This window comes from Triturus cristatus, chromosome 1_2 (assembly GCF_964204655.1).
Source record: "Triturus cristatus chromosome 1_2, aTriCri1.1, whole genome shotgun sequence".
Classification (NCBI taxonomy): domain Eukaryota; kingdom Metazoa; phylum Chordata; class Amphibia; order Caudata; family Salamandridae; genus Triturus; species Triturus cristatus.
This window is the reverse complement of record NC_140580.1, coordinates 1,086,229,517-1,086,254,579: the sequence shown is the minus strand read 5'-3', so window position 1 is coordinate 1,086,254,579 and position 25,063 is coordinate 1,086,229,517. Positions and strand designations below refer to the sequence as shown.

Genomic DNA, 25,063 nt, shown 5'->3' with positions numbered 1-25,063 from the left:
CAACCGGAGTAAAGTGGTCCGAGGGGGGAGTGGAGTGGAGTCATTGTTTAGGGGTGGAGGCGGTGCGAGTATTGGTAGTTTTGCCTCTACCCTTGTTGCTATTGCCCCTATAGCCTGGCCTCCACCTTGGGGGTGCCCAGGAGTGGACGCCTCACAGGGACAGCCAGGATGGGTTCCACAGCGGTATTCGTACAAGCGCCTTGAGACCCTTGCGGGTGAGTAGTGCGTTATACAAGTATCAAATTTACATTTACATTTAGCCTCCTCTGTAATAGCCTCTGTTAAATGAGGTCTGGGTGGGACTCTTGTAGGAAGTGGAGGGGTTATCAGTGGTAAAACCTCTAGAGGCGCCCCTATAAGAGGAGCGACGAAAGGAACTTCTGGGAGCTTGCGATTGCAAAGCTCCCATTGATTTGGCAGTGTCAGTATCCTTCATCTTCTCTAGAGACGAATCTACAGTGGGACCAAATAAGTGTTCCTGGTCAAACGGTTGATTTAATATGGTAGTTTGAACCTCGGTTTAAAGCCCGAAATGTGTAGCCAGGCATGTCTGCGTAAAAGGACACTGGTGTTAATAGCCCAGGATGCTGTGTCAGCAGCGTCCAGAACACAACGAATGGAGGAATTTGTTATGAGCTTGCCTTCCTGGATGAGATCGTTGGCTTGTGTATTATATTTGTCTGGAAGGGGTTGTAGTAGGGTCCCTAGCTCGTCATAGTATGCCCTATCATATCTAGCGAACAAAGCCTGTGTGTTGGTAATCCTCCATATGTAGGCTGCTTGGGACGCCGTTTTTTTTACCAGATGCGCCCAGCAGTTTTGACTCCTTATCAGGAGGTGCAGCATCTCCTGTGGTTTGGGAGTTAGCCCTTTTCCTGGCGTTGGAGACCACTAAGGAATCCAAGGGTACCTGCCCTTTAATATAAACTGGGTCAGCTGGGGCAGACTTGTACTTCTTTTCTACCCTGGGGTTAATGACTCTGGCCCTTACAGGATCCTTAAACACTTCAGGACCGTGTTTGATTACCCCTTTTAACATTGGGAGAATTGAAGTGGACCTTTGGGATGGTGCAAAAGTGTCCATGAGGAAATCCTCCTCTACAGGGTCTGTGTGTAAGTTCACACCGTGGTATTCTGCTGCTCTGTGTATGAGCTGAGTAAATCCTATAGTGTCCTCTGGAGGGGATGGTCTAGAGGGGTAGATATAATCCTGTGGTGTGTCTGGGACATCTGGGGCGTCATAATCCTCCCATGGGTCTTTTGGGGTACCAGGACTAGGCTCCCCTAAAGGTTGATCATCCACTTCGTCTTCAGAGGTGTCATCATCATCATCCTGAGGTGGAGGAGATGGTGAGTATGGGATAGGAGAGTGGTGTGGAGGAGGAAGTGGGGAAGGAATCCTTAAAGGAGAGGTTGCAATGTTTCTTTTCTTTAAAGGGAATGGAGCTGGTACAGGTTTGTCAATTTTCCTTATTTTTGGAAGGACTAAGTACAAGTTGACCTGTCTTCTGCACTTTTTGAACAGTTTTTTGAATTGGATCCGGTCAAAAAAGCTCCTCCTCTGGAGTGTGTTGTTTCGGTGCCGATTTGTTCGGGTCTGATTGTGTGGAGGTTTTGGAGTTGTTTTGAGCTCCTTGGGTCTGGAATCGGGAGTTTTCCTGGGTTCCGGTAGGGTCTTCGCACCGGTTGTTTGTTCGGTTCTGATGGTTTTTTGGGATCCGTAGGTTGGGCACCAGTGTTTTTCGGAACCGGTTGTTTGCTCGTTTCCGAGGGTGTTTTGGACTCCGAAGGCTCAGCGCCCGAGGTCTTCGGAACCTGGTGTTTGCTTGGTTCCGACGATTTTTTCAGAGCCGGAACATCCGCACTGGTGGATTTCGGTGCCAAAGGCGCTGATGTGGAAGCAGGCGTTGGAGCAGAGGAAGGCAGTGGTTTCTTCTTTGGTGCCGGGGATGGAGTTTGGGCACCGATGGCAGGCTGGCTTGACCTCGAGTGGTCTGAAGGCGTGTGTGTCGACTTCTTTGCCGAGGGCGGGGCGTGAGAAGGTTTGTCTTGGTGTGCACCTAGGCCCGAAGGTGAAGGTGTGACCAAAGCCTTTTTGGGAATGGGTGGTGGGGAGGGGTCGACGTCAGCACTTCCGACCCGCTGCCCCCGAGTGATGTCTTTGACGTCGGAGTCGTCGGCTTCGGAGGCCCTGATCCACTCCTGCTCCGGTACGTTGATGCCTTTGTGGAAGATGTCGTCCGGAATCGATGTCGATGATCGAGCCATGGTTCTTCAAGCTCGACAATCCCGAATTGTCTTATTGGAGCGGAAAGAGGCCCAAGCTGGACAGTCTTTGGCCTCGTGCTCCGGTGAAAGGTAGAGGTTCGTGGAGATCGGCGTGTGGAAACTTGGAACCACATTTAGGACACTTTTAAAAGGAGTCCTTTCCATGAGCCAAAGGCCAAATGGCGCAGGTAGGTCCGAAGGCCTGCGACGATGACCGGAATCTTAGATTTCAAGTTTGAAGAGATGCGCGTCGAATGGGAACGCGAGCGAGACAATACCGAAGTATGGGTGAGGGATTTCGCGTTGATAAGTAGATCGGTAACGACACCGAACTGGAGCGCGATGAACACTTCCGAGCCAGATGGCGGAAAAAAACAATCTAATGATGGAGTCGATGCCCATACGCACTATTGTCCAAAGGAGGAGTCACCTATCTTGTGACTTCCAAAGACTTCTTCCAAGACAATAACAAAGTGCAAATATCCGGGCCCAACACCAGATGCCGATCTATGCCCAGTGTGTGATCTGCAGTTCATATGCCTCGAACAGCAGGTTTTATAATACAAATCCTAAGAGGGCAATTTTGTAGAGGCTCGAATGGGGCATACATGAGGAAGGTGAGGACCAGATTTAGGTCCCCCTGAGGCATGATAAATGGTGAAGGGGGAAACATATGAGGAAGGTGTTTAAGGAACCTAGTTACAATAGATGATTTAAAGAGTGAAGGTTAGTCCAGAAACCGCAGAAATGCAAAGACGGTAGAGAGATAACCCTTAACTGTGCTCAGAGCAGAGCCCTGCTGGGCCAAGACAATGCAAACAATGGAACCTTAGATAAAAGTGCAGAAAGGAGATCAAATTGTGGGAGGCACACCATGACACAAACTTGCCCTAATGGCAGGCGAAGACTGACTTGGTGGAGGGATACCTAGATGCCAGGTTAACATTACAGACTTTAGGAGGAATGTTGAAAGCGGTGAACTGTCGCTGCTCAATCTCAACACACGAAGGTGAAGGGTACTCAGGTTAGGGTGCACAACCCTGCCCTGATGCGCAACAGAAGATCCCCACAAAGGGACAGCCTGATTGAAGGACCGATGGCCATGCTCAGAAGCTCAGCATATCAGACTCTCACTGCACAATACAGAGCCACAGGAATCACTTGGGCATGGTCATTCTTGATTTTCTTAACTCTACGCAGGAGTGGTATCAGTGGGAATGCATACAGAAGGCCTAAGCTCCACTCGAGACTAAAAGAGTCTCTGAGCGAGAGTATCCTTGAAAACTCCAGCACAGCAGGTGCTGACATTGCATGTTCTCTGCAGGGGCAAATAGATCTTAACAAGGTTCTCCCCAATCTATGACAAGACCTTGTAACTTCTCTGGGTGGAGATGCCATTTGTGATCTGCTAAGGTTCCTGGGCTGAGTTTCTCTGCTCTGGTATTCAGAGAGCCTGCCAGATGTTGAACCACCAGCAAAATGTCCTGATTACATTCCAACAAAATAAGGAGGAGAAACCCTATTTTTCAAAGTAGGGACAGGGTAATTAAAAGCAAGGAAATAAAACAAGTTCCTACCCAAGTATGTGGATCATGTTTTGCTCTGTAGTCATATACAATATCAATAGGGCTAAACATATAAAATGATTCAAAAAATGATTTAAAAAAAATTGATTTAAAAAAAACAGTAATTGTGAAGAATCACCTTAGCATGTAGTGATTCCTAAATATCACAGTAGCATATAGATGTAATAGAGACAGAAATGCAAAAACACATGTTTGAACAATTTACAATTCAAATATCAACACTTGTGTTCTTGTTTTTAACTATCAACACAAGTGTGTTGTAATTAAGCCTGGGCAAAGCACTACGCTACGCTCGCGTAGTTTGCGAAGTTCGCGCTACTTCGCACTACGCGAACTGCACGTAGCACAGTGCGAACACGCGTAGCGTAGTGCTGCGGTCATTTTTTGCTTGCTCGCGGTCCTCAACGTCAAGTTGGCGACCGCGAGCAAGCAAAATGACATCCCGGCGAGACTTTTTCCTTGTTCGCGATCAGCAACTTCAAGTTGGCGATCGCGAGCATGGAAAATAAACCTCCCGGCGAGATTCCCAACGCGAGGAGGTCAGGTTTCTCATTGCGAGTGGTCGCGTATGCTCGCGACCGCTCGCGATGAGAAACTACCAGTTCGCGTTGAGAAAGCTGAAGCTCGAGTAAAAATCTACTCGAGCAGCAGAGAACTACAGCTCGCACTGTGCAAGATGCCGTTTTCAATGATTGCACAGTGCCGGTTGCTTGTCCGCACTGTGCAATCATTGAAAACGACATCTGGCACAGTGCGAACAAAGTACTACGCAGTTCGCGAAGTACTACGCGTAGCTCGCGTAGTGCGAACTTCACTTTGCGTAGCTTCGCGAAGTGCTACTTCGCGAACTACGCTCAGGCCTAGTTGTAATAATGGACTGTTTCTGAAAGCGTTTTTAAAATGTGTGTCTATCTTCAAATAAAACCTGAATTGTAAATTTTTTACACATGTTGCGATTTTTTATTTCTGTCCCTATTCCATCTATATGCTACTGGGATTTTTAGTAAACACTACATGCTAAGGTGATTCTTCACAATTACTGTTTTTTTAATACATTTTTTTAAAATAGTTTTTTGAATCATTGTATATGTTTAACCCCATTGATATTGTATATGACTACAGAGCAACACATGATCCACATACTAGAGGTGGGAGACAACTACCTGGGGCAAGCCTGCCATCAACAGCCAGTTGTCGAGATAGGGGAAGAATAGTACCCCTTACCGCCACAGATGTGCTTCAGCCACCGCCACCTGGTGAATACCCTAGGTGCGCTGGTGAGGCCAAAAGGAAGCACAGTGAATTGAAAATGCTCATGGCTTACCGTGAATCACAGGTGACACCTGTGGGCAGGCAGGTATATGAAAGTGGGTGCCCTGCAAGGTCAGCGCTACCATCCAGTCTCAACGGTCCAGGGCAGACAGAACCTTTTGAATTTCACCTTCTTCAAGAAGAAATTCAGAGCGCACATGTGTAAAATGTGGTGGGCCGGGTAGAGTGTCAGTGTATCCCACAAGGCTTATGAGAGCCGTGGCTGGTACATGTGGAATGGACGCAGCTGCTAACTTCTACCTTAGCCATGTAATGGACGAAAGGCAGAATGGGCTTGGCATGGGACCATGAAGAGACCCAAAGACCGAGGCAGTAGCCCGAATATCATTAAAGCGTTCCAGCACAGAATTTGCGTATTGGCAGGGGCCATCAAAGGGAATTCCATAATGAACATCCGCTGAAAAGCCAATAGATCTCAGTCAGGCATGGCATATGAGTGTCACTGATGATACAGTCGCTCTGCCTAGCGCGTCGGTTGTTTCCAGTCCACAACGAATGGTAAACTTAGCTGCGTTTCTGACATCAGCAGTAGCCTGGGTCTGTATGGCTCGGGCCTCCTCCAAGACCATGGAGTCTCTTTCGGGTGGTATGGAAGGGAACATGCCAGGATTGACTTTGGAGGTGGCGTACTGAAGAACAAGGCTCACCGCAGTGGAGTGCTGGGAGAGGAAAGCTGGATCCCCATGAGCGGGGTTGGGCAATTGTCCTGTGCACAGAAGCCCCTGTACCGCGCTTTGCCCATGCCCCAAGCAGGACATCTGTGACTTCATTAAAAGGGAGGACAGGTTCTGTGGGGGTGACTCCAGGTTGAAGCAAATCTGTCAAGTTGTTTGCCTCGACTGCCACGGAGGGCTGTGTAAGGTCCAGGACCTCAACAGTCCTCACCATCACCATGGCAAAGAAAGCCCCTGCCTCCACAGCCACACTAAGAGGAGAGACTAAGCCAGTGTATGCAGAGGTGTCGAGAACAACGGCACCCACCAGTTTCTCATACCAGTTGTCTTAGGGCTCTTCCAAGGGGTTAGGTTATCAATAAGGCTCCTAGGATCCTCCCCAATCATACTCCTCACAAGGAGTGTTGAAAAAAGCAGACCCTGTATCAGATTCAGAAGGTTGAGTGCTAGGCGGTGCCAGAGTCAATCCCGACCCAGCTCTGTATCGGAGTCTGGTATGATGAGGGGTTCGGCACCGCCATCGGGCGTCAGCAGCACTGGGAACTTGAACTGGCTCTGGGGAAGGTCACAGACTCGCAAACCCAACTGGTGCAGAGTGCAGACCCACCAGCAAAACCGTAGAGGGGGCACAAGCAGATTCCATGTGGCTCGAATGCGCTCCTGTGGTATCAGCCCGCCTAAATAGGAGGCTCATGGCCTCAGAAAATTCACGCATATGGGCAGGGGTTGCACCGGAAGGTGCATAGCAGACCCAGAGGCGGGGCCTAGAGAGATTAGGTAATTCCTGCGCGTCGAACGAGGACTTGGACTTGCACTACAAAGTTGAAAAACACTTCACGTCTTGGGTTTCTTTTCTTTTTTGTGGGACTTACACAACAACTTCATGCGTGATGAAGAGCACCTGGGACGGCACCGCAAACATCCCAGGACATTCCACACAACTGAGACCTAATACATTGCAGAGTCAAGTGGCATTGAGCAACCAGAAGCTTCAGGGATTGCTCCCGCAGAGCTTTTGGGTTCATAGAGTGACAGCCTTCCCAGGCCTTGGAGTCTTAGCCCGGCTCCAGGAATCAAAGACAAACCAGATGAGGATCCGTCACATGCATCTGAATCAGCAAGGTTGAAACCCACATGTTTTTGGGTGACATCCATTGCACAATGGGAGAAAGATCTCAGAAAGAGTCTCCATAATGTAAAACATTTGTCCAAAAAAGTGGAAAGAAGTAGTTCTCCTTGGATCTGCGCTGATGGTGCGGAAAGAAAAGAACTCATGTCAGCGCACAGGAGTTAAATCTATATAGGTACCTCATATGTCACTTCCAGTTGGGACAACGTGCAACCAAACAACGCTACCCAACGGCACGCAGAGGTACTGTTCATGAATTTACTGCTCCAGCTGGACACGTGGGGAATATTCTAAGGTAAGGAATGTGTGGCTAGAAGTCTGTATCAGGTAGAGAGTTACAGAAGGTAAGTAACTTGTTCTTCTGACAGATTTATAGCTACAGACTCCTAACATTTTGAATAGATATCAAAGCAGTAACTATATAGAGGTAGGTCTGTGGATGGACTCAAACCAGAAAGGCCCATAAGACTTAGCGGGCAAAAGGACCCTCTTGGCAAATCAGGCAACAGTGCTTTGTGATAGTATGGAGGGATGCCAACATAGCCACCTGGCAAATGTCGAGGACAGGGACTCCGCATGCCAATGTAGATATAACAGCTCTGGCCCTAGCAGACTGAGCATGCACTCCTTCCAGAGGCTGCTGCTTAGCCAATGTGTAGCAGATATTAATGCAGAACAAGATCCAGCGGGAAATGGTTCTCTTCTGCATAGTCTTGTCTTCTTTCGCTCCAGAGAACCCCACAAAGAGCTGATCTTCCACCCGGTACTCTTTGGTACGATCTATATAAAAGCTCAGCGCTCTCCTGGGGTCCAAGCGATGATGTCTCACCTCCTCCTCAGAGGGGTGAGGCGGACCATAGAACGATGGCAAGATGTTGTTTTGACCAACGTGGAACTCAGTCACAACTTTGAGTAAGAAAGATGCAAGTATCCGCCAAGCCAGTTTATCTGGAAAAAAGGTGGTGTACGGGGGTTGACACAGAGCTTGAAGCTCACTCACACACCACGCCGATGTTACGGCGGCGAGGAATACTGCCTTGAGGGTGAGAAGCCGAAAGGAACAGCTGGGAAGTGGCTTAAAAGGGGCACACATTAGAAATGTGAGGACCAAAATGAGGTCCTACTGCTGCATCACAAAGGAAGCGAGAGCAAACAAATGTTGCAAACCTTTCAAAAATGCATAACCAGTATACACTGGAATAATGAGGGCTGATTCCGCAAAGACAAAAAGGCCAAAAAAGCCGAAAGGTACCCTTGAACTGTGCCCAGAGAAAAACCTTGAGTGGACAAAACATCCGATAACTTTGCCTGGATGGAGTCTATCTGCTAAGCACAGTACCATGCTACAAATCTATCCCGATGACAAGCGAATAGTTTTGTCGAGCGACACCTAGCTGCCAGGGTGTAAATGACCACCTCCAGAGGAAGATCGAAGGTGTTCAGCTACTGCCGCTCAATCACCAAGCATGAAGGTGGAGGCTGTGAAGGTCTAGATGCAGAACCCTGACACGTTGGTGCAATGGCAGGCCTTCCCAGAGGGACAGCCTGATCGGAGGACAGATATTCGAACCAAGGAGTTCCACATACCAAGCTCTCCAAGCCCAATCAGGGCCACTTGGTAGACTAGGCCCGGGTAGTCCTAATCTTTGAAAACTCTAGGCAGGAGTGGTATCCACCGAAATGCATACAGGAGTCAGAAGTTGCACTCTAGGTGGAACAAGTCTCCGAGCAAGAGACTCCTTGGAAAATCCAACTCAGCGAAGTACTGACATTGCACATTCTCAGCAGTGGTGCACATATCAAGTCAATGTTCTTCCCATTCACTTAGGAGACCTTGCGTCACGGCTGTGGGCAATTGCCACTTGTGATTCCGACATGCGATGACAGCTGAACTTGTCCACCATGGCATTCAACAATCCTGCCAGGTGGTTCACCACCAGGATTCCGTGGTAGCCTGGCCATTTCCAGAGGTGTAGGGCCTCCTGGCACTGGATCTGTGAACCCATTCACCTAGTTAGTTGCAGAACCACATGGCGTGGTATTGTCCATAAGCACCTGTACCAGCCTCCCATTCATGGATGGAAAGAAAGCTGACAACAAGCAGATCGCCCTCTGCTTTAGAAGGTTGACATGGGGCTTGGACTCCACTAGAGACCAGAAACATCTAATCATCACTACTCCCAGAAGGCCACCCCAATCCAGAAGCAGTACATCTATCACCATGGTCAGCTCTGGGTGAGGAAGAGAGAGGGGTCTGCCACTGAGCCAATCGCGGTCCAGTGACCACCACTGTAGATATTTTGCAATCTCCTCAAAAATCTGAACATGATGTTGGTCCCACTTAGACGTCAGATTCGAATGCAAACTCTGCTTTTGCCGACTGGTGTACTAGACTAGCAATAAGCAGAACGTCATCAGTCCCAGCAGCCTCAAATTTGAACTACATAAAATCTAGGACTGAAGCTGAAATATGGGATCATAGCCTGAATGGCCTGAAATCCCTTTCCAGGGGGAAGACACAAAAACCAAACCGTGTCCAGAATGGCTCAGATGAAGGGGGATTTATGCAAAGGATTCAGATGTGACTTCAGCAAGTAGATAGTGAGCCTCCAAAGATGACAGGAAGTTTGCATTAGTCTGGAGGTGCGGACTACAACCGGAGGTGAGCCTGCCGTTAACAGCTAGTCGTCATAGGGGAACACTGGCACCCCTGACCTCCAATGGTGTGTTGCCACCACATCCATAATTTTTGTAAACAACTGAGGGGCACTGGTGAGACCAAAGGGGAGCAGAGCAGACTGAAAAAGCTTCTGTCCCAACACAAACTGCAAGAAAAGCTGACTGGCCTGCAGGACAATGATATGGACATAGGCGTTCTAAAAGTCCAAAACCACCATCCAGTCTCCATGGTCTAGGGTAGGCAAGATCTGGGCCAGTGTGAGCATTTTTAGTTTTTCATTTCCGAGATTGGCATTAAGAGCGTGAAGGCCTAAACAGCAGAAATGCCTCAGTCCTTATTGGGCACCAGAAAATAGAAGGACTAACAACCACATTCCCTTTCTAGTGTGGGTTCCCTCTTGATAGCCGCTTCGGCGAAAGGGCTCGCACTTCTTGATGCAGAATGAATAGTTGGTCCTCCAACAGTTGCCAATGGGGGGGTGGGAGGGGAGAAGAGTCCGAGCATAGCCACACAGAACTCTCAGATCTGTTTTGGCAATGGAGATGGCCCCGGAACTTTGGGAGCAAGAGTTATTGCGTCTTAGGAGAGAGAGTGGCAGAAAGAGTCTGAGCTTTTTCTTTGACTTACCAGACTACTTTAATCAAAACTAAGACCGTCCCCTTGAATGACTGCAGCGACTTCTGGATTTGGAATGAGTCAGGGATCGAACTTCTGAGCGGTCCCATTACGGACATTTCTGGTACTTGCGAAGTAGAATTTTACCTCGCAGTCTTCTGATGGCCTTCAGGCTCACTGACGCTCAATCGCTGCAGGTCTTAAAGTTGTGACTCGACCCCAGGCTCTACAGGCAAACCTGATGAGGGTGTGTCAGACATTTGTTTCCAGCAGTTCCTAGGTTTAAAACCTGTTTGGGGAGGTGACACTTTCCTTGCACACCATTTTACAATTTTAAGAGGAATCTTTAAGATATACGAGAGAGAGTTCCGAATCTTTGTCTGGCAGCTCAAAAAGAAAAGAACGAATGTCAGCGTACAGGAGTGCCACCTATATAGGCTCCGCACATCATTTCTGGAGCAGAATGGAGTCAGTGCGCAGCCGCAAGGCGCAACTCACTGGCGCTCAAAGGCACTGTTGACAAGTTTGCAGATCCAGTCTGATCCCTGGGGAATATTGAAAATATAAGGAATCTGCATCTAAAAGTCTCTAACAGAAATTAGGTCACACTCCATACAAGATGGTCTTTGGAGTATCTATGTATGTCCCCAATGTTGAGTCTCCTGGAAAAGTGGTGGTAGAAAATGAATTTGACCTGGACCATTGTTTCAGTCTCTTCCAGAGTGTTGAAGAGGTGAGACAAGCCATCTTATTTCGAGTATTACGGCTCTGCCAGAAGCGAAGATAGTTTTCAAGGCTGCTGTTAGACATGACCGCCTAAGGGTGGTCTCCCCACCAATGTTTTTCCTACCTCCTCCAATTGTCTGACCATGGTTTTGCTGGCTCTAGAACTCTGTGCACTTTACCACTGCTAACCGTGTGCCCTTTCCCCTAAACATGGTAATATTGGCTCAGCCCCAATTAGCATACCTAATTTACTTATAAGTCCCTAGTAAAGTGCATTACGGGTGCGAAGGGCCCGTAAACAAAATGCTACTAGTGGGCCTGCAGTACTTATTGTGCAATCTACTTCTTATTGTGCAACCCACTTAAGTAGTCCTCTAACCATGGCTCAGGCACACCATTACAGAGTCAGTGTATGCAGTTTACACTGCCGTTTCGATTAGGCACGATAAACCTCTTGCCAGGCCCAAACCTTCTTTTTTGGACTTATAAGCCACCCCTAAAGTACGCCCTGGACAACCCACAGGATAGGGTGCAATGTTTTTAAAAGGCAGGGCATGTACTGTTTAAGTTTTACATGTTGCTGTAGTGAAAAACTCTCAAATTCGTTTTTTACTTACTGCAAGGCCTCTCTCTCCCATACGCTAACATTGGGATTACCTTATTGCATGTTTTAAGTGTAATTCCCAATTGTGAAGAAATAACCTTTCCAAGTTTGGGGTCTCTGGAATCACAATTTAAAATCAAAACTGATGGTGGAGTTTAAATTGTAGTTCTGAATATGCCATTTTTAGAAAGATGGCCTATTCTTACTTTAGCCATTTAGTGCATGCTGCCTGTCTCCGATACATGTCTGGCAGGGGGAATTTGGCGGGGTCAACGGCTGGGCTTTGTGCATTTCACCTGGACAGCCGCACACATAGGTGTGCCTTGATGGGCCACCCTGGCAGGGTAGTAGGGAGGATCTGGACCCAGCCTCACTTACACCTAAAAAGGCTGTATATTGTCTCCAGACAAAGGCTCAAAACCCGCCTGGAGTGAGTCTGGAGCCAGGGCAGGAAGTTAGGACCTCTGTGCACTTCAAAAACTTATCGCTGAAGTCTCCCCCACTTCAAAGGCACAGCTTGGTATAAGTATTGGACCTCAGACATCACTACTTCAGTATACTACTGGACCTGTGAAGAATGCCAGGAAGAAGGACTGCTGTGCTGCTGAAGGACTGCTGCTTTTCTGGACTCCTGCCTTGCTGTGCTGCCCTAATGGCTGTTGTTCCCCTGCCTGGGTGAGAAGGACTGTTCTTGCATCATTTGAACCCAGGGTGACACCAAGGGATAGCTGACTGGCTTCCAGACTTCTAACTTACCTGCGTCTGCACCTGGATTCTGCCATCAGGAAATCTGCCCTGCCAAGTGGTCCACCCCTGTCCCGAATACTTGGAAGTGAGGCCTAAGGTGCTTGCTTCAGCAAATTCAACGCATCCTCCCGAACCGGCACAGCTGCACCGTTGCGTGGATCAGAACTGCAGCATCCCCCCTGTTGTGTGGATCAGAACCAGTGCATTGCTCCTGTTGCATGACCAGAATTGGCACATCGCCTCTGCGGCGTGGATCAGTCCAGATGCAATCGCCTTCAGAACCACCACTGCACAAGGTCTCCGCATCTCCATAACGGCATCCTCAACACTGAATATCCACATCGCTTTTTGGAGCCGACACATTGCCGCTGCTGCGCAGATAAGGACTGGGGCATTGCCCCCACTGTGTTGATCAACACAGACGCACAGCTTCAGCTGCGTCCCGCATCTTCGATTTCAAGAGAGCCAGGATCAAGGTACTTTTTTTCACCAGGCCTCACTTTGTTACTGTACCTAGGCCGCGCTCCATTGGGTTTGGTCTGAACTTTTGACTTTGTCCCGGTCCAGCCCGACAAGATATCCCAAGTAAGCGTTTATTGCTTCCAAGGGCTATTTTACAGTTTATTCTTTAAAAATCCATATCTCAAGTTCAACTTATTGGACTTTTATCATTTTGGACTGGTTTTATTTATTAATTTAAGTTTTATTTTTCTAACCAGGTGTGAAATCTTTTTGTGGGGTGTTTTCACTGTTTGAAGTGTTGCACAAATACTTTACACATGGCCTCTAATTTAAGTGCCAGGCTACTAGAGGGTGAGCACAGGTTAATTTAGGGTTGGCCTTCTTCTTACCCTAACTAGGACTGTGATTGCTGATTGGCTAGGGCTCATAGTCCAGTCAACCTACAACCTAATTTTTAACGGCTGTTGGATGGTACAACGCTAGTAAAAACATTGCATGCCTTTAAAACGCCGTAGTTATCCCGCATTTGTTTAGCACGTATATGCGTTTACTTCGCATGTCATTACCACACATTACTAAGGTAAGTTTAAATATATATTATATATTTTTTTTATCATTTTGGGTGAGAACCCCCATACTTGCCTTAAATGCGTGGTAAAGGCCTATACGTGCTAAACAAATGCGGGAAAACAAATGTGTGGTGAAGGCACTGCGATGTAAAATTCACATTGCAATGACTGTTTCCCATTTCTAACAGCTTCTGATTGGTGGCTCCCTAAAGTGGGAATGGTTATTTAAGAAAAGATTCCCAGTAAACAAGTGTTTGGGCCATCTTACAGGACACCCATTCCAGTTATTGGGGTAGAAGGCACACCAACTATAATTCTGCCTCTACTGCTTAGTTCATAAAAAGAACAGGAAGGTGTTGATCCATCACATTAAAAAGAATTACATGGCCGATTCTGCTCAGCAGATACTCCTGGATACTAAAGTGCCTTCGGAGTAGAGCTTTAAAGTCTCACCCTACTCTGAAGGCGCTACCCCTCGAAGAGAGCAGTCATGCTGAAATCCCAAGTTCCAATCCGGGTACTGCAAAACCAACCGTGTCTCTAGCTTTATACCAATTGCCAGCTTCCACAGAGAAACCAGATGCTGCAATTTCAACAATCCTAACGGTATCAACAAGGGCTATGGTTTACCATGAACCACCAACTGAGTTAATTAACATCAACTAAAATGATGCCTCTGTAAGAAATAACACTTTGAGAACGATTCTGATTGAGTTAGAGGAAGTACCTACACACTCCACAATTGTTCTAACCCACTGCTATCTCTCAGTTTGGTACTGGTTTCGTGACAAGTATCTCATACCACCGTGGTCCTATTTCTGGATTGCTACTGAGGGTTTTTTTCTTAAATTCTATCATAATGCTGATTACAGTATTGCAGTTAATAAATCCACATTACATTCCTGATAAAACGACTGCTGTTTCCTGTGGTTGAAGAATTGCAACCACATTCTTTTCACAGAGCATTTTAGGATCATCATGCTGTGAACATCACCTCACATCCTGTGCTAGACAGTGTACTTTGGGATAAAGTTCCTTTTGATCATGGGACCTTCTGAACAGTTACATCACTCTTGTGTTTTAAAACAATCTTGATGCAATAATCCCTGCTGCCTTTCCAGATCACCAGGACATAAAGGCTGTTAAAGACTTACTAGCATATATTACGTTAGACAATAAAGACCCTTATTAAAATGTGGACTATCAAAGAAATATATTATCTTCACCACTTCAGACACCACTACAAAGACAGAACCAGTACTCACCTAGAAATGTATAATTATACATAGTGGGAGCATTGTAGGATTCCTCCAATAAATAACCATCCAAATTTGCAAAAGAAATTCCCGTATTTCAAAAGGTAATGACAGGTCAGACCCATCAGCCTTCTATTATATATACAAAAAGAAAAAGAAAGCCTCAAAAGAACCGGATTACCAATCACAAATCGCTATATTGCCATACATTTGTTGAAATCTTACTATGCAAGGCTAGGAGTATTGGAAAGAAAATGTTGAAAGGTATTTGAGGAACACAATTTTGCAAAGTCTGGGCAAAGGAGCTTTATTTAGAGCATGTATAGTTCCCAAAGAAATGTTCCTGAACAAAAACGTCCAGCAGATCACGTGTCTGGAATTTGGATTCATTGGAAGCCACATGTCTGGAATTTGGATCCATCAAAGACTTAAAGGCGTCTTTAATTCTAAAAGTCAATTCAACACAGTTTTTTCAAAGTGGCAAAGGAAAGAAGACATTACAGATTCCCAATTAAATGACACAAATCGGAATTACAATTTGACCATGTTATACCCTGATGGGATATCCTTATGATCAACTGATATTGAAATATGCATGCACCAATTTATTTCTAAGACTCCTGGTTCTTTAGCAAATCGCTCAGACCCCTTGTATAATACTTTTACATCTGCAACTGTCATTGCATACAGTTTGACTAAGGTTTGCAATCAATAGTTAAGATAAGGGTACCCAAGCACACGTTAAATCAAGGTTAATACGGTCAGTATATACATAAACAAATAACACAACATAGATCTTCGTTTCTTTCTTTTGGGTTTCTTCGGTTTATTGTTCTTTTCTCAAAGTGTATTTCATAGTCTTCAAAACGTTCCCAAGCCGACACGTGTTTCGTCGCCTTTAGTAGTTTTTTACATGCGACTTGTTCACGGCTGAATACGGTTTAGTATGCAAAGTGTCTAGTATGATGATAATTCCAGGTCATACAATCCGACGACGAGGGAGGGGGTATTTGGTCAGTTATGTCCGAATGGATTGTTATCCCATGTCCGCATGTGCCCCAAATCTGAGCACCACGTCTCTCGTTCTGTAAAATCGTATCTCCCCGGAGATACGATTTTACAGAACGAGAGACGTGGTGCTCAGATTTGGGGCACATGCGGACATGGGATAACAATCCATTCGGACATAACTGACCAAATACCCCCTCCCTCGTCGTCGGATTGTATGACCTGGAATTATCATCATACTAGACACTTTGCATACTAAACCGTATTCAGCCGTGAACAAGTCGCATGTAAAAAACTACTAAAGGCGACGAAACACGTGTCGGCTTGGGAACGTTTTGAAGACTATGAAATACACTTTGAGAAAAGAACAATAAACCGAAGAAACCCAAAAGAAAGAAACGAAGATCTATGTTGTGTTATTTGTTTATGTATATACTGACCGTATTAACCTTGATTTAACGTGTGCTTGGGTACCCTTATCTTGATTATATGTGGTCTGACCGCAGTTTTTAGGGAGGCTGGTGGTTCTCCCCTACCCTCGAGCACCGTCACTGATCTATTAAGTTTATATATATCAGGTGTACTCACCATAAGCGCCTACCATCTATTATAAATACCACTGTGCAAAACGTTAACTGCAATCAATAGTTAGTATATTCCAGCCTTGCAGCTGTGAAGGAGCATCTGTCCACAATTAGTGCAAATGCGCAATTAAATGATTCCCTCCTGGGTCTTCACCAAGCTTCATACTTGTAGCAAGGTATGCAATTTATAATGAAATTAAAAGATATTCAGAAAAAAAAGCTGCTGCAAGATTGACAAATTGACAGAGAAAGTATGTAAACAACATTTAAGTTATTGATAATGGCATGGATGCCCACTCTATTCTATATTCACTATAATGTCCTTTCCCCTTGACCTTCTAAAAGACTATTTAAATTTTCTGCAACATGGACAGGCTTAGTTGAGCTCTATTACACGAGTAAATTGGGTGTTACCAACATTAAAAGTACCTCATCAGCTCATTAACTCGATTACCATGTTTGAACCACAATAATCGACATCTACACAAAGAATCAGGGTTAAAAACGAAGCCAACTACATCCCTTTAAGTATAGAAGCAATGACTGCCTTAAACAAGCATTAAACTCTGACTGTTCCCATTTCGTTTCTCAGCCACTGTCATACCAAAGATGACAGGTCATCATAATGAGTATTCCAATAGTGTTCCAAGTGCCTCACCTTTTGTGGCAAAGACCCCTGGATATCATGGAGATTACAATACTAATTGAAAAGTAATGAACAAAGTTCGGATCATTTGGACAGTTTATCCCCCATTTTTTAGTGCTATTTTTCAGTGGGTTGTTCATTTATGAAAGAGAGTTAGGAATTTCACTGTGTCCTTAAACTCATTTGGTAGGAACAAATAATGACCAGAAACACTTCCTACACAGTCCTACACAGTACTTACTGCTCAGTGTGTAGCGTATGGGTCGCAGTCTAACTGAAGTTCAAAATGTTTACTTGTGAACTGAACTAAGCCCTTGCACCAGGATCTTAGAAATCAGTCCCCTGCACCTCTGGGGGAAGGGAGGTGGGTTTGGATGGGGCAAACTGTGTGACAAAGATAGTTAATACACTTTCAGTATTGGTAGCTTTTGACTCATTCGTAAAACAAACACTGAAGTAAGTGCAACCTGCTGGGCATGATGGGATACTGGAGTGCTGAGGGTCCTTAAAGGTGCAATTTCAATTTTCATGCTAGCATAACTGCAAGTCCATGTGTCTACAATGCCTGTATTCCTTCAACTACATTTCCTTTAAAAAGGTTTGTGAGTACAGTCTTTATTAAAAGTTACTAATTTCTTGAAAATGTTCTATTCTTTTTTATTCTGCCCTTGTTGAAAGTAAATCAAAGGAACCAGCCAATATAGCTACTTTTACATGCTGTAAAAATGTTTCATGTTACATGAAAAGATTTGGACTTCCTGAAGAGAAGGCGAAAATGGAACACCAAAGAAGATATATTTCAATTAAGTGCTTTAGGGTCCCGTATGTGCGCAGGACTGTTCAGTGCCTATAAATATTAATGGAGATCCCCTGAAGAAAATCCTTTTGCAATGGAAAGGAGTATAAGTGCTGAGTGTGGCTCATTTACATTTGCAAATGCAACAACATGGTACTTGGAAGTAAAGATCGTATATCTAGAGAAACACTCTTCTGGGACAGTTTAGACAATAATATTTCTAAAATAACCACTGAGGCACATTTTACATCACAATTCTAGGGAGCAGAACAAACTCTTATCCAATCATATGACATTCGCTCAACTGCTGGTTCATAAGAAATTCCTATCGCCAAGCTGTCAAACACAGGGATGGCCGATTCAATCTTCTGGTCCCTTATTTTGACCCCACCTTATGATCCATTACGGCTACTCTTCTCATCTTCCTTCTCATTCTGTCAAGTTTTGGACCTTAAAAGCCAATGTTACCCATCACAACATCAACCCTAGCTCAATGTACAAGATCTACAGTCAACCACCTTCTCTTTTCAAAACAAGAATACTTTATTCTGCAGTGAGTAAACGCATTCAACTGATCATATTTCGTCTGCCTTGTATCCTTGTGATCTCCCTTTGTTTTTAATGGCTTCACAGTTGACATTAAAAATATCTTAACAGAAGAAATGGTGGCATCCTGTTGTGTATACCTATGTATGAACTTGATTTTAAATTATTAGAAAGTAGGATCCCCATGTAGGGGGAAGTACTCGTCATGCCTTTCACACCTAAGCAGCTGTGACTGTTAATTCTATATATCGGTAGTAGGGATCTCTCTGTATTCTTTAGGTCAAGCCCAATTCACACTGTTGTCTAAGTTTCTACTTGATGCAATCCATTGCTCTTAGTCACTGATTTGTTTGCATTGTTCTATTATTAAATGTAAAGCTTGCAAAAAAAACTTTTTGCGAATTTACATGTATGAAGTCCATATTTTATAATTATGGACTTGCCTAAACATTGAAGGTTTAAAAAAAGATATTAAGTCACAATTTTAAAATCAACTACAACGTACGCAATTAAAAATGTTAATTTGCAATGGATAATGTTAATGTAAACAGTAGTATTCCTGGCAGTTCTACAATATTTTGCACTAACCATTTTGATGGGCGCACCGCTGAGGTCGGAGTCAGATACAGGTGTATCGTCGCTCTCCATGACGTAAATCCCCTTCCGGGAGAGAGCCTGAATGACTGGCTGGTGTCCCTGCAGGGCGGCCACCTGATCCCCCTTCAGAATGAGGCTGCACACGCGACAGTACAGCTCACTGGACAGCAGCACTTTAATCACCGGGGGTTTAATGTGCTCCTGCTCGTACTGGTCCGTGTAAAACGGGTCCTTCAGCTCCTCTGGGATGTTCTCTGAAAAAGAAGAACGAACATTGGTTACACTTATGCGTCTGCGTGCACAACAAGCAAGATCAGTAGACTACCTCGCTCAAAACATGTGACGAAATGAAGCAGTCTTTGACGCTCGAAACCCAAACGTAGTTATTTAGATCATAAGAGCTGGCTTGCCAGCGCACCTGTCCGAATCACCAATGCTTTAAAACATACATGAGAGTGGGCTTTAGCTCCAGCCAGAGGAGGAACTGTGTCTCGCTAGGTGCGAAGGCCAGTTAGGTGCAGGGCCGGCATTAGGGCGGAGCGACCGGTGCCACCGCACCGGGTGCTGGCTTCCTGGGGACGGCGTGCTTGAAAGTTTATTATGCTTTTGAAGCACCTGCTGCAGCGTTTCTTTCCCCCGGCAATTACCAGGCCTCACATAAATGTCACAATAACTCCTATGATTAATTATCCTCCTGGAGAGAGATCAGCATTTTGCATAGTTGAGGTTTTGACTTATGTGAAGTTAGTGCAGAGGGTTAATATGCCTGCTGCAAAGAATGTGTACGAAGTAGATTAGAGTGGGTATAATGTAAACAGATCAGCAGGTTACCGCTTCCAAAAGAGACATCCTTTTGTTACTTGCAATTTATAACTTAAAGTCCTAATATAGAATAGTGAGCTATTAACTTTCATCATAGAACTGCATACACACCGCAAAGTATACATTATTAGAACATTGATTAATATTGCAAAAAGGATTCATTTGGCTAGATATCGATTCTTATTATTATTAAAGAGAACTCCCAACTATGCTGTTTCTTTTTCGACTCGGAGTTTGTGCTTCCCCACACCAAGCACTCTTAAACTATACTGCCTACCAGTATGGATGACATGCGACTCCTACACTTTTAGTCCTGTGGCTTATGTAACATTTCCTATACACTGATTTACACACGGCGAATGGGAAAGAAAATCAAGTCCCTCGCAAAATGATGTTCAATGTCCCTTACCCTAACCCCCAAGTCTCCAGTCTCCCACAGAGCTTCCAACAACATCTTAATTGGAGCTCGCTGGTGTATTTTTTTTTGTCTCAACTTCTCCACGTTTCCCTCTTCAAAGAAATAATACAAAATAAAATTGGAAACCGGGATAAAGTGCTAAACAAAAACACATAAGAGGCTTCTCTCGTCGTTGACAGAAAACCCTTCGTCCAAGTGAGATCGTGCAAAACAGTCGAGAAAAGTCAATAAAATCAGGCTAGCAATACAATGAGATTAGGTGAGTTGTTGCAGTTCTGCACATTATGAATCTGTAAACTGAATATGTACACTGCCCTGCACGGATTCAAGTTTCATAACTATAAAAAAAAGCATTTGGGCTTTGTTGATGATTGCTTTATTTTGTCAATGTTTTGAGAAAACTGCATTGATGTGGAGCTACTTTATTTTGGTGTCAAAAAACATGCTCTTAATCCCTAGCACCTCAAGGAACTACTTTCTCGGTGGGTATGTTCCTTGAGAAAGGGAACTACTTTTTGTGTGGGTGTGCTCTTTGTGAAAAAGATTGCCACGTAAGGGGCGAAAAGCAGACTGCACAGGGCGAGTGGTGGAGAGGCCCAAGGATGACGGCCATCAAATGGCATGTCCATAAGGGTGGATTGGATATCCCCTGAAAAACCAGTCTACCTCAACCAGGCGTAGTGTCGAAGGGCCCCCGACGTGTAAATCGTCCTGCCTAGTGAGTTAGCTGTATCCAGTCCACAGCGGATAGTAAACTTCGCTGCGTCCCTCCCTTCGGCAACTGCACTACAGAGTACGGCCCGGGCCTTTTAAGGGCACTGAGGCAGCACTAGCGCAACCGTATCCTACACAGAGTAGGTGTAACGGCTCAACAGACATGCAGTGTTTACCGACCGCAGTCCCAAGCTGGAGAAAGAAAACATCTTCTCAAGATAGTCCAGCTTTTTGGATTCTCTATCAGGTGAAGCGTAAGGGAATGCGCCCTTGGAGGTCTCAGGGGTGGGGTGTTGGGAGAGGAAAGTAGGGTCACTCGGGGCCAGGCGGTGGCATCGGGCAAACAACCTATCCACAGGAGCCCCTGTGCTGGGCCTGGACCAGGTGCCCAAAAGGATGTCTGTTAGGGCTTCATTAAACAGCAGCAGGGGCTCCGAAGAGCTCGCTGCCAGATGAAGCACCTCTGTCAGGAGGTTAGTCCTGACTGCCACTATAGGTAGCTAGAGGCTGAGAGCCTCGGCCGTCCTACGCAACATCACTGCGTAAGACGCTCCCTCCTCCGTAGCCACAGTAGGAGGAGACAGCATGCCAAGGTCTGGTGAGGTATCCAGACCACTGGCTGGAGCTGCAGGAGGGGCACCACCCGCATCCCTCGTCGGCCGACGGACAAGGAGAAGTCGAAGAGTGACGATGCTTCTTCGACTTTTTCTTGTGCTTCGACTTACCTGACCCAGAGTGCGAAGACTTGGAGGAAGAATGATGGTGGCTATGCGACCGGTCCCTCGACCTGCTACGCGACCGGAACCTCGAGCGGCGAAGAGCAGACTGCCGGGTCTCAAGAAGCTTACGGGATCACTCCCACAAAGACTACGGATACATGGTCTGGCAGTCGGAGCACGACTTTGGGTCGTGGTCGCACTCCAGGCAGAATAGGCACACGGGGTGCGGATCAGTCGGCTACAGGAACCGCAAGCCTTGAAGCCGGGCATCCTTGACGAGCACCAGTAGTCGTAGACTCAAAAACGATGTTGACAAATGTCACCAAAAAGTCAGTCAAAAAGTGACTGGAGGTACCGCTCCCTCCCTATCTGCGCTGGCTGGCGCGGAAAAAGAAAGAACTGACGTCAGCACATGAGGGCGTCGTCTATGTAGCTACTGCAACGTCATACCGCCGACCACGACGAACACTGAGTCAACCGACACCACCTTCCGAAGCGCAGGGGTACTGCGAACAAAAAACTTTCCAGATCCAGTCTGACGCCTGTGGGTAATTCTAAGGTAAGGAATCTATAACTGTTTCTTTCAGATAAGTTAATGCAGATTGAAATTCAAATGAGTAAACTAAAAGTGTGTGTGTGTGTACGTGTGTGTGCGTACGTGTGTGTGTGTACAGAAGAAATGTTTAAGCTGAAATAAGCTCACAATTCAACCGTGTATTAAAATGACAAAGAATGTGATGAGCTAAGGCTCTTTCAGTGCAACACAAGCTTCTAAAGCGAAACTACAATTCAAAGTTTGTACCAGCAATAAGTGGCACTATAATTAACCTGTTCATTGCATGCGTCGGCCAACGGCCGTCGCGATCACTACCTTCGTAGTGCTGCGCATGTCCGTTGGCCGACGTGCCCCGCCCGCGTACGGAAACATCCGCACCGCGGCGGATTCTACGACGCGCTAAAGGGCGTAACAGTTCATATTACTATTTTATGATAGAAACTTTCTTTCAACTTGAAATTATGCAAGTACCAATTCAATCGCAACTTTAAGCACAAGCACTTCGGCAAAATAAAATGGGCCACTTTTACTTGATGTTAGATCATTAACTGAGCAACCAAATTGGGACATGAACACATGTTCAATGTAAGCACTCTATAACAGGTCGAAAGACGCATCAAACAGCCAATAGCATCGGTTGAGAAAGAAACACTCAGTTGGAATAACTCCAAGCCCACTCTATGCATGTTTTAAAAAATAGGTAACACCCAATGACAGCTATGCTGTCAAGCCGGACTTAAAAATGGTAGAGGTCCGACAGGAAAATAACGAGGTAAAGGCTCAGATTTTGGGGGCTGTAAGAAGTAAAAGATCTGGAATGAATCGTGGGTATAAGAGCGCCATGCGTCTTAGACAGAGGGAGCACCTACTGGCAGATAAGTTTATCATCGCTCCAGTCCCATAAAGCACCATTCTGCCACAGAACCAGTGTGCCCATTGTCTCTGAAATGGCACCTCTCACGCCGTAGGTCGTTCTTGGCCACAGTCACTTGAGATTTTGTCTCAGGTAACCCCAAACCCCACAGCTCTCGTTTGTGCAGGGATGTTCTTGAAATGCCCAGAAGATAAAAGCCTGGGGGCGGACCCAGCAACTACTGGGGTTCCTTGCCTGCTGAGCCGCCAGCGTGATATCAAGGGGCGCTAGAAGGTGCAAGCTGAAGAGGATAAAGGAGTAGAGTTGATTGTTGACCTAGCGCTATCCTCCTGCTTTATTAACAAAGCATCAGCTGCTTAAGGTAACCTTTCACTTAGTGATACAAAGTCACTGCCAGTGCAAATCTTCCCTGTTTGGACTATTTTGTGTGACCTTGCTGCCCAGTAGCGTAGTTAGGGGAGAGGCACTCTTTTTGGAGGCAGCGGAAGTGAGCAAGTTGTGTCTGTCGACTACCACCATCCCCCCATCCCCCAAGAACAAGATGCCCGTCGGCCACCTCCCCGCTCCCTCGAACAAGTAGTCGTAGTCGGTCGGACGCCACAAACCATCCCCCTGCTCTTATCTGCACTGAGCGGCTAAGTCAGAGGCCGCCCCTGGTGGCAGTACTTCTAGCTACACCATTGTTGCTGGCTCACAATGCCCTGCTCAACAACATGACTAGATCAATTGAATTGATCCACATATAACTGCACTAACAAACGAGAATGTCTCCTTTGAGACCTGCGTAAGATGAGGGCCACAACAACAACCATTGACAAGAATGTCTCAGTAATGGAGGGAACTTAGAACAGTTGAAAGTAAGGATGAGGAAGAATAAGCAACAGTTTGCTGTTGAGATTCTAAGATCAAGGTCCTATGAGTTTCCCCCCTGTCCAAGAGGAAAATTTGAACACTTCTGCATAATTTTCTGAGGTCACGGGCCAGTAGATGATTTTGAGGCTACATTGGAGGTACCAGGGGAAGTGAGAATTCCAACAAAGCAAATCACTCTGGGATAGCTATTGTTTGGACTTTCATGGTGGAAATGGGTTAGACCAGATAGCATCAGTGTCCAAAAAAAGCTTTTAAAAGTGGGACCTTCATTTTAGGGGATCCCAAGCTTTGTATTCCCAGACCCAAGTCACGAAACCCAGAACAAGAAGGAAAAACTGCAGAAGATTAAAACTGAAATGTTGACTCTTAACGAGGCCTCTGATTTTCCTGCCAAACCTTGAAATGTGCATCATGGCAGCACTTTCCACTTCATAGAGTCTAGTTCAGACCAAGAGGAGTGCCCATGGCCTCGGTCGCTAGAGACTGAGGTTTGGTTTATATGCAGTGCAATGCATTACCCCTTATTTGGCTTGGGGTTTCAGAGATAGTATTTTCAGAGATATTCCTTTTCGGATGGGTTTTATTTCCCCATTTCCCTCCTCTCCCATGCCCACATTCCCTCTGTGGACTTTCTAAGTACAGAGCCGTGTGTAAGACAATTCGAGATTTGCTGAGAATGGGATGGGTGACCGCGTTTTTAACATTCCTGAGCAACTAATTACTTCAGGCAGCTGACTTTGTATGTTAGACTCCATGATAATACGCCGGAAAAAAGTACAGTAAGCATCTGCTGTGCAGATACCAGACACTCTAGATTCACAGTCCCCTTTATGTACCACAGCTTACAGATGACAATTTCCTATTCTAAGCACCTGGGTTTTAAAACAAACCCAATAATCCAATAACATAAAAATAGTTATAGTTCCATTAAAGAGCATGTAAAACTTAAACCAATGCAGATAATGATTCCCGAGCCTCTCTCTAATGAAAACGTCAAGGTCATCAAAAGATGGCCAGCATGTGAGCGTAGGTCCTTGGGGCACATGGAATGGGAGGGAGAACAAGGGAGCTGGCAAGCCACAATTTTTACTCAGGAGATATTCCCTTTAACTATGGTCCCCCATACTCCATCTGTGGAAGCGTGCCTTCTGGCAGACACTGGAGCAGGGTCACCCTTTGTCCACAGGTTCAAACAAGGAGAATTAACACTGGAGTGAAGTAAAAATCAAGCAATTTATTAACCCTCATGAGCGGGGGGCTCG

The 25,063-nt window shown here is 45.8% G+C and overlaps 1 protein-coding gene across 1 annotated transcript in view; it reads right to left on the bottom strand.

Moving 5' to 3' along the window:
• CAMSAP1 (calmodulin regulated spectrin associated protein 1) overlaps nt 1–25,063 on the bottom strand; it is a 484,517-nt gene that overhangs the window by 329,042 nt on the left and 130,412 nt on the right. The window contains exon 3 of the mRNA XM_085613485.1: nt 18,817–19,079. Coding sequence (XP_085469611.1) covers nt 18,817–19,079 — 263 coding nt within the window. The remainder of the gene's footprint in view (nt 1–18,816; nt 19,080–25,063) is intronic.